The 9240-nt window shown below is 36.8% G+C and overlaps 1 protein-coding gene across 1 annotated transcript; it reads left to right on the top strand.

The window, feature by feature from the left end:
- Window positions 1-7121: 7121 nt before the first annotated feature.
- On the top strand, window positions 7122-8977 carry LOC148584886 (uncharacterized). The gene is made up of 2 exons (XM_088517556.1): window positions 7122-8288; window positions 8966-8977. Exons 1-2 carry the CDS (start codon window positions 7122-7124, stop codon window positions 8975-8977), a joined length of 1179 nt encoding a protein of 392 aa, XP_088373682.1.
- Window positions 8978-9240: the final 263 nt, after the last annotated feature.

Raw genomic sequence — 9240 nt, 5'->3', positions numbered from 1 at the left:
TCGAGAGAATGGAGAGATCAGAGATATAGATTCAGGTTAAATTTGGGTTCTCTAATTTGCAACCGTTGGATTTGGAAAAATAAATAAATTTTAAATATTAACGGTTGGATTCGTTTTACCAAAAGCTTATCCCATGTGGCTGTCTCTACTTAGATCTGGTGTGCTTGTTCAATATGATCCATTGACTACATATACGTTTTCAACATTTAATATTACTCGTCAGATTAAATCAAACAAGGCAAGCTTACGGTGTCTCTGTTACGAAAAAGGATCCACTCCATTTCAAAATCCCCCAATTTTCTCTATTTAGTGTATTTTGAAGGGTATTGTATTTAATGCACTACCATCATTAAAATTTTTGAACAACACTACTCTTCAAAATGCACTAAATGAAGGAAATTGACATACTTCTTAGGGTGCGTTTGGGAGTGCGTTTTTAAAAAAATAATCTGCGATTTTAAACCAAATCGCAACTTTAGGGTATTTGGGATTGCAATTTTAAAAACGCAAATTTTAAAATCGCAAAAAAATCTGCGATTTCCATAAGCTGATTAGAGGGTGCTTATTTGAAAAGGTGCGAATTTAAAACAAAATCACGATTTCTATTAAAAAGATTTTTGGCGCAATAGTTAACTTTTTTAGAATGGGAATGAAAAAAATACCAAGAACACCCACCTAAAATATATTAAAACCCTTTTTTTTTTTCTTTTTTTTTTCTTTTTTTTTTTTTTTCTTTTCTTCATCCTCTCTGTCTTGTTCATCCTTATTGGTAATTTGGTCATGAAACCGCAATTATATGCTAATATTATCCAAACACTCAATTGATAAAAAAAAGTATTTTTTAGTATGTTTTATCAAAAGCCTTTACGATTTTAAAAAATAGCGATTTTAAAAATACAATTTTTAAAAACGCAATTTTTAAAATCGCACTTGCTGAAATCGCACTCTCAAACAGGCCCTTAGTAAATGCTTGATAGCTGTCATCCATTAATATCATCCAACGGCTATTAGATCATCAAAACATTTTGGAGGGCGAGAATCAACTGACAAAGCGCACGCATTACAGAATTAATCCTGGAATATATTCACTTGGAATTAATCATCTATGTGCGTCTGATAGTGAGACCAGTTTCATGCAAGCATAGTAGATAATCTAGATCGTTTATTAGGATCTTGACTTTCTTATTCAATTTAGAACGTTAGATTAATGAGCTTATTATGTCATGTGGAGCACCATATAATTCTTTCAAATTGGTTTACACTTATATACCGTAGATCCAATTCAACGGCCAAGATTAAATTCAATTAAATTCGATAGTTACGATTAAATTCAATAAAAAATTCAAAATTTAAAATTTAGGAATTAGGAATAAAAATTGTGTTATGTAGTATTATTTATGGTCAGTTTGTTATTTCAATTTCAATAATTATGATTTTTAAAATTGTGTTTTTTTCAATCGCGTATTTTTTTCTTCTTATTTTAGATTAAGTATTTTTTAAATCACAACGTAAAACGCTTTATGTTAAAATGTATAGTATTATTTATCATATTATATATAGTATTATTTAGTTAATATGTTAAAATGTTAATGCTTAACATGGGTCAAACATATAATGTCAATATTAATATATATTCTATTTTATATGTAAACATTTATATACTTATATGATTGTATCATTATATGGGTCAATATTAATTTTTATATACTTATATTTTATGATCCCATGATCACGATTCATGACATATATATGATTTAAATTCAAATTGTTATGTTTTTACTTACTACAAATTGTGATTATAATGTATAAATTATAAGAAACACGTTAGTTACTTAATTATTAATCATTTAAGTTTAATCTAATAGTAATGCTTAAACTCTAAGTCCTAAATTCATCATAATGTAATATGAGGAATTGCTTACGTAACAATTTGCGGGAAGTAAAAATTGTTAAGTTTTTACTTACTGCAAATTGTGATTATAATATATAAATTATAAGAAACACATTAGTTACTTAATTATTAATCATTTAATTTTAATTTAATGGTAATGCTGAAACTCTAAGTCCTAAATTCCTCACAATCTAATAGTCATACATTCGTACTTAAATTATATGATCATACTATCTCACAATCTATATTAATACTATCTTAGATCTAAGATCATGTGATATACGTTTTTTAAGAATAAAGTATCTAATTATAATGCATTGATCAAATAACACAATAATTTATGCAGATATACCATATGATTATATAATAATTAATGATAATATCAAATATTTCTTATTATTTACTCTATATATATATATATATGTGTGTGTGTGTGTTTATATAATATATACATATATATCATATATATATATATATATACAACATACATGTATGTTGCATATATATATGTTGTATATACATATACAACACACACACACACACATATATATATATATACAACATATATGTATGTTGTTTATGTATATACAACATATATATATGCAACATACATGTATGTTGTATATATATATATTGAGTAATGTTTACTATATATTGTTATTTGTTACTTATTAAAAAATATACGAACCGAGCCAAATAAATAAGACGAGCCTTATACGAGCTATTCACGAGTTTAGTCGAGTCGAGCCAAGCTTGCTTCGTTTAATATTTGTGCCAGGATTCGTATTCACGAAACACTTCATTTAATGTTTGAGTCGAGCACGAGCCGAGCTTATATGAGCCGAGACTGAGTTCGCTCGCGAGCGGCTTACTCTCTTAACACCCCTAACAGCAATACAAATTTCTAGAATAATTACAGCAATTAGCAAATGCTTATCCAAAAGAAAAAAAAATTACTTGCAGGAAAAATCAAGGTTGCGTAAAAAAATAAAATCTATCATTTTCATTCCCAAGTATTTCTAAATCCTAATAATATAAACAAACTCCAAAATAAATGCAAAATCAAAGAATCAAGTGTTCAAAATCAAAGAATCAAAATCTAAACCCTTAATTAGTTCAAAAACTAAAAATCAAAGAAAATGAAGTAACTCGAAAAAACTATACCTGAAAAGACGAGAGACGACGGGAGACGAGAGAGAGAAACGGCTGCTTGCCGCTTGCAATGAGAAAGCGAGGGAGACGACGATAAATTTAAGCCACCGGAGAGACGAGAGAGAGACACGACAGGAGACGAGAGCGAGACACAACGGCTTGCCGCTTGCAAAGAGAAAGCGAGAGAGGGAGTCGACAGACGGCCGCGGGAGGCGAGCGAGAGAGAGAGAGAGAGAGAGAGAGAGAGAGAGAGAGAGAGACGGTCGCGCGGCATGACAGAGAGAGGCAAGAGGCAGGGGTCGCAGGAGAGCTGGAGTGTGGAGAGGGCCGCAAGGGTGAGGAGTTAGGGATTAGGAATAAAGTTTAGTTTATATCCAAGCTTAAAACGACGCCATTTTGAGATTCAATTAATTAATTTTTTTTAAAAATGTCAAACCGACGACGGTATAAAAAATTTATACAGATTTTTGAACCACAAAAATCGATTGACGGTTAATTTCGATCTAGTCCTTGTTGATAGACGGTCGGTAATCGGTAGGCGGTTAATTTGCCCACCCCTAAGAGTCATGTATAAGTTGACTCGTTATGACCCGAACTCGTTATAACTTAGGGTAATTACTTTTTTTCCTCATGAATTATCATCTTCCGTCAATATCCCACATGAACTATCAAACTTACCGCCCAACCACATCAAACTAGCATTTTCTCAAAATCTCGATTCCGTCTGACAAACTCGGTAAATCAGACGATCAACCCGTTACGTGGGCCCCCACATGCCATTTTATCAATTTCTAGAAATATCATGTTCACTGAAGAGTGAAGCAACATCTGGGGAGCCCATTTGCCGTTGTAGAGTACCTGCATGTTTGAAGACTTGCTCTACAAAGAAAAATTACAGACGGAGGTTCTACGGTTGTGTTAATTATGATGTAAGATTATGTTCATTATTTGAAATTTTATTGAAATTTCTCTTCTTTTCTCTTCTTATTCATAAGGGGTAATTATATTTTTCCCCCCATGAACTACCATTCAATTACCATATACCCCCATCAACTACCAACTTTACATTACGACCCCATCAAACTACTATTTCGTTACCAAAACCCCCCTTTTGTCAATTAGGAATGAGAAACTTTTGGCATTTTCCTGGATTTTTTTGTTTTATTATTGTCTTTGTAGTTGTGTTTTGGGGCAACTATTATCACTACAAAAAACATGCAATTTATTGACGTGGCAAACAGTAACTTATATTTGCCACGTCAATAAATTTTGATGTGTCAAAGTAGACACATCAAAAAAAACTTTTTTGACGTGTTAGATTTTCACACGTCAAAAAGTTTTTGATGTGTCAACCTAACACGTCAAAAAGTTTTGACGTGTTAGGATGACACGTCAATAATTTTTGACGTGTTAACCTAACATGTCAAATTTTTTTTGAAAATTTACAATTAATTATAATTAGGTATATATGTATTAAAAAAAAAAATGTAGTGATTTAATTTTAATGGGCATGAAAAATAATGTAGTGATTTAATTTATCATATTAGTATAAATTAATTGGTATATATGTATACATATATATCACATGCATGCCAATTAATATCACACACACACACACACACACACACACACACACACATATATATATATATATATATATATATATATATATATATATATATAATCATACTATATATTAATGTATGCCAGGAAATTATCATGCATATATATGATATTAATTATCATATGCATGCATAATCATACTATTGTATACCAATTAATTAATATAATCAACCATTTCATTAATATTAATTTGAATATGATATTAATGATCATGCATAAATGATCAGTCTAGTAATATTAATATCTAGAATATTAAATTATTTATTCTCTAATTAGTTTTAAGTATATTGTATGGATAATGCATGTGTTATATATATAAGATGAAAAAATGATCATATAATAGAATACATAAGCAACCTTGGCATCGAGGGTTCACCATGACACCGATCTCCCTCCCAACCATGATCTTCGCCCCACCCCCTTTGCGTCGATAGTTAGTTTTGTCAAGGTTTCAAATTGGATTGCTTTAAAGCTAAATATGTTCTTCGATGGACCCAGCCTCCAATGCACCACTTCACTGCTTCCACCGGCACTCCAGCCTCCCATAGCCACCGGCCATTTTGCCTCTCGTCATCCATCGGTCTTGTCTTTGTCTATGTCTCTTTTAGGAATTCAAGTAGGGTTGAAGGATCTCGAGACGAAAATAAATATATTTTTCAAAAAGTTCTCTCTAGACGTCTAAATCTAGAGGAGAAGGTTCTATATTCCTGGTCGGTTTTCTTGGACTGAGGAGGAGGCAATCTTTTGTTCGAAGAGTGCTCTGTGCTTCTGGTACGTGAAAGAGAAGGATGGCGGATGATCTTACAAAGCTGTGGGGTAATTTTTCTCTGTCAGCGGAGGAAAGTGAGGAAGTAGAGATCCAGGATCACACAGTGGAAGGAATTGTGACGCGAGGAAAATCATGTATTGTGGGGAAACTCATAGTTGATCGTACTATGAGTAAGGATACCATTAGATCTATTATGATAAGGGGATGGAGACCATCGGAAACAATGTCTGTCAAAGTGTTGGGCGACAATCTGTTCCTGGTAGAATTCATGAACGATTGGGACAAGGTGCGAGTCTTGGAAGGTCGGCCATGGGTGTTCGAAGGAAATCTTTTCTCGGTCGTGGACTTTGATGGCGGCACCCCTCCATCAAATCTGGATTTTGAAAAGGTTGCCTTTTGGGTTCGAATGTTTCGCCTACCACTCGCTTGCATGGGAAAAGAGGCGGGTTTCCAAATTGGCTCTTCAATTGGGGTCGTCGAAGAGGTTGACACTAATGAAGAAGGGGTGGGTTGGGGTGAATTCCTCCGGGTCCGTATACAGGTGGACCTCACCAAACCTCTCCCAAGAGGACGAGTATTGAAGTACAACGGCAACAAGAGCTGGGTGGTGTTTCAGTATGAGCGTCTACCTTGCTTTTGTTTCGATTGCAGGATCATTAAGCATGGTCCCATTGGGATGTTTGCAGAAATTAGGAACGGGGACACAGGGGGGGTCTAAGGACTATGGTCCTTGGTTGAGAGTCCCACCTCCACAGAAAATTTTAGACAGGAATAGAGGTCGTTCTGGGGCTCCATATGTACCAAATCCGAAGTTTGGGGGTAGACAAAAAAGCAGGGACGTACAGGTTCTTCAGTTGGAGATGGGGTACGTGCTGAAGGGACGGACAATGTATCCGGCGTTGCTAGCCATGCGGCGGCGACCGGGGAAGGGGTATTTCGGGGAAAGGATTCTTTTTCGCCTCAGAAAGGAGGGGACGTTACGGGCACGGAAAAAATAAATGCAGAATTAAATGGCATGCACGTTTCAAATGGAAAGGAGCCTCTTTCAGGGGACTTTCCTTCCCAAGCTGGACAGGAGATGGAAAATGAAACTCATAACGGCTCTGTTAATGAGGGAGCGGTTTTTTCGGGATCACTGCGGGGCACGAATTATCGGGCTTCCTCCAAGGAAAGTTGTCCCACTTTCCTGGCAAAGAATGGAGACTTAAAGGAATTTAATGAAGCGACAAGGATGCAATTTGAAAAGGGTCTCAACTTCTTTTCAAGTTTGAATCCTGTACCTAGCCACGTGGACCCCCATAAGCTGGATGGATTTTTACCTTTGAATGAGAAGAAGGATGGTATTGGGCCAAATGATAAACAAATTAATTTGCAAGGGGTTAAAGGTGAATCAGCAAGCCTAGCCTTTTCTCCATTGGAAAATAAGGAAGTGGAGAGTCAACCAAAGGCCCGTAGCACTGAAGTAGTTCGGGGTGCAAAATCTCAAACCTGGAAACGACGTGCACGTGCTGGTCAGGTTTGGCCAATCCAACCTACACCTGTAGACCCAAGTGGAAAGAGAAAATTGCAGGAAAAGGGAGGAGGCTCGGGGAAGAAGGGGAAAAGTGAGAAGTCATCAAGAGATAAGGTAAACTCTGAAAATGGATCGGGTTTGGAGGGGGTTGGTTTACAACCCCGCCGACCGCAATGAAAATCTTAAGCTGGAACTGTCGAGGGCTTGGGAACCCTCAGACAGTTCGTGACCTTTGCTGGATGGTAAAGGAAAAGCGGCCCAATTTGGTTTTTCTCATTGAAACCAAAATGTATTCAAATAAAATGGACATCATAAAATACAAGACAGGCTTTTCCAACGTGTTTGTGGTGGATAGTGTGGGGAACAGTGGAGGACTTGCACTTTTGTGGAATGATGAAGAGGTAGTGGAGATTCAAAACTACAGCAGAAGGCATATTAATGCAACAGTAATAAACAAGACGAATGATATGTCATGGAAGTTTACAGGTTTTTATGGCCATCCCGAAGCGGCTAAGAGACACGAAGCATGGGGGCTCCTCCGTCACCTTAATACTTTAGAACCAACCCCTTGGCTCTGTGTGGGGGATTTCAACGAAATCATTGACATCACTGAGCTGCAAGGGGTGAATGGAAGATCACAAAGTGCCATGGATAGGTTCAAGAGAACTTTGGAGGAATGTGAATTATTTGAGCTGGAGTATAAGGGACCAGTCTTTACATGGAGTAATAAAAGGAGTGGGGATGCTAACACGAAAGAGAGGCTAGATAGGGTGCTTGCAAATCAGCCTTGGTGTCATCATTTTCCGGAAGTGACAGTGCAGGTAGAGGCAGCCATTAGCTCCGATCATGCGCCCATTTTCATCTCTCTGCAGCGACGGACATTGAGCCAAAGTGCAAAAAAATTTCGGTATGAGAATAGTTGGGTTAGAGAGACGGGTTACTCGGAGGTGATAAGGAAAGAATGGCAGCGCAAGAAGGTGAATGGGGACCCTTGGCAGAAAATACAGGGACAGCTTGTCAACTGTAGAGTGGGCTTGCAAAAGTGGCAGCGGACCACTGTGACTAATTTTGATTCTGCCATAAAGCAAAAAGTCAAATGCCTGGAAGCACTACAAGGACAAGGGGATCTTGCAAATTTTCAGCACGAGAAAATTCTTCAGAAGGAAATTATGTCATTGATGGACCAAGAAGATATGCATTGGAAACAGAGAGCCAAGGAGGATTGGCTGAAAAATGGCGATCGAAATACAAAATTCTACCACGCATGTGCAAACCAAAAAAGGAAATCTAATTTTCTTGATAGTATTGTGGACATGAATGGCAGAAAATGGGATACCCAGGTAGGGCCGGCAATTTTGACACGACCCGCGAATCCGACACGAACACGACACGAAAAAACAGGTATTGGGTTTGGGCTAATCTGGTTCGGGTCGTAATCGGGTCTACCCGATTAAGACCCAGAAATTTCATGTCTGGCGGGTCGACCCGCCAGACACGATTACTGTGCGGGTATGGCGGGTCGACCCGCCAGACCCGCATAGTATCCGGGTCTGGCTGGTCTAGCGGGTCGACCCGCCAGACCCGTTTTTTTTTTTTTTTCTGGACCTGCCGACCCGGTTTTTTTTTCTTGGTTTTTTTCTGGACCCGGCAGCAGCTCACGCACGACACGACTCTCGCCTCAGTCCTCAGACTCTTCACGTCAGTTTAGTAGTTTACTTACTTTACTCTTTTGTCTTTACCATTTTGAAAATCAGTCTCTCTGTAACGTAACCTAACCCTCTCCCTGACTCCCTCTCACTTTGTCTTTACCATTTTTGGAATATGAGTCTTTGTGGATCTCTGCGATCCCAATATCAATGGGAGTCTTTGTGGAAGGCCCTTCTTGGGTTTCCCAGCTCCTTCTCCTTGATTCTAGCTGTGTGTCATCTCCGATTGCATGTATTATTATTGCTTTAGCATTTATTAGGATTTTCTTTTCTTTTTAAATATTCTTCATCTGGGTATTTGCATTGATAAGGATTTGGAATGATTCTTGGGATTTATGTTGATTTTATAATAACTTTCTTCTTTCTCTCTGTAATAAAACTACAGATGAAATTCTAATGTCTACTAATGAAGAACTCTCTAAACATTGATGCCATTGTTTGTTTCGGATAACAAATTTGTGATCTTTAGAAAAATTTTACTGTACTTTACCTTGTCGTTGCTAAAATGAAAATCACTTAAATTATAACTATTCTATTATATTACACATTTTGATAAATGTATTTGCACAATTAAATAAGGGTCTTG

The sequence above is a fragment of the Corylus avellana genome, chromosome 6, assembly GCF_965113065.1.
Source record: "Corylus avellana chromosome 6, dhCorAvel1.hap1.2, whole genome shotgun sequence".
Taxonomy (NCBI): domain Eukaryota; kingdom Viridiplantae; phylum Streptophyta; class Magnoliopsida; order Fagales; family Betulaceae; genus Corylus; species Corylus avellana.
Note: the sequence above shows the minus strand (reverse complement) of the source record. Positions and strands in the feature narration are given on the sequence as shown.

Coding starts and splice junctions, on each gene's coding strand:
- LOC148584886 (XM_088517556.1), top strand. CDS start 7,122: ATGAAAATCTTAAGCTGGAACTGTCGAGGGCTTGGGAACCCTCAGACA.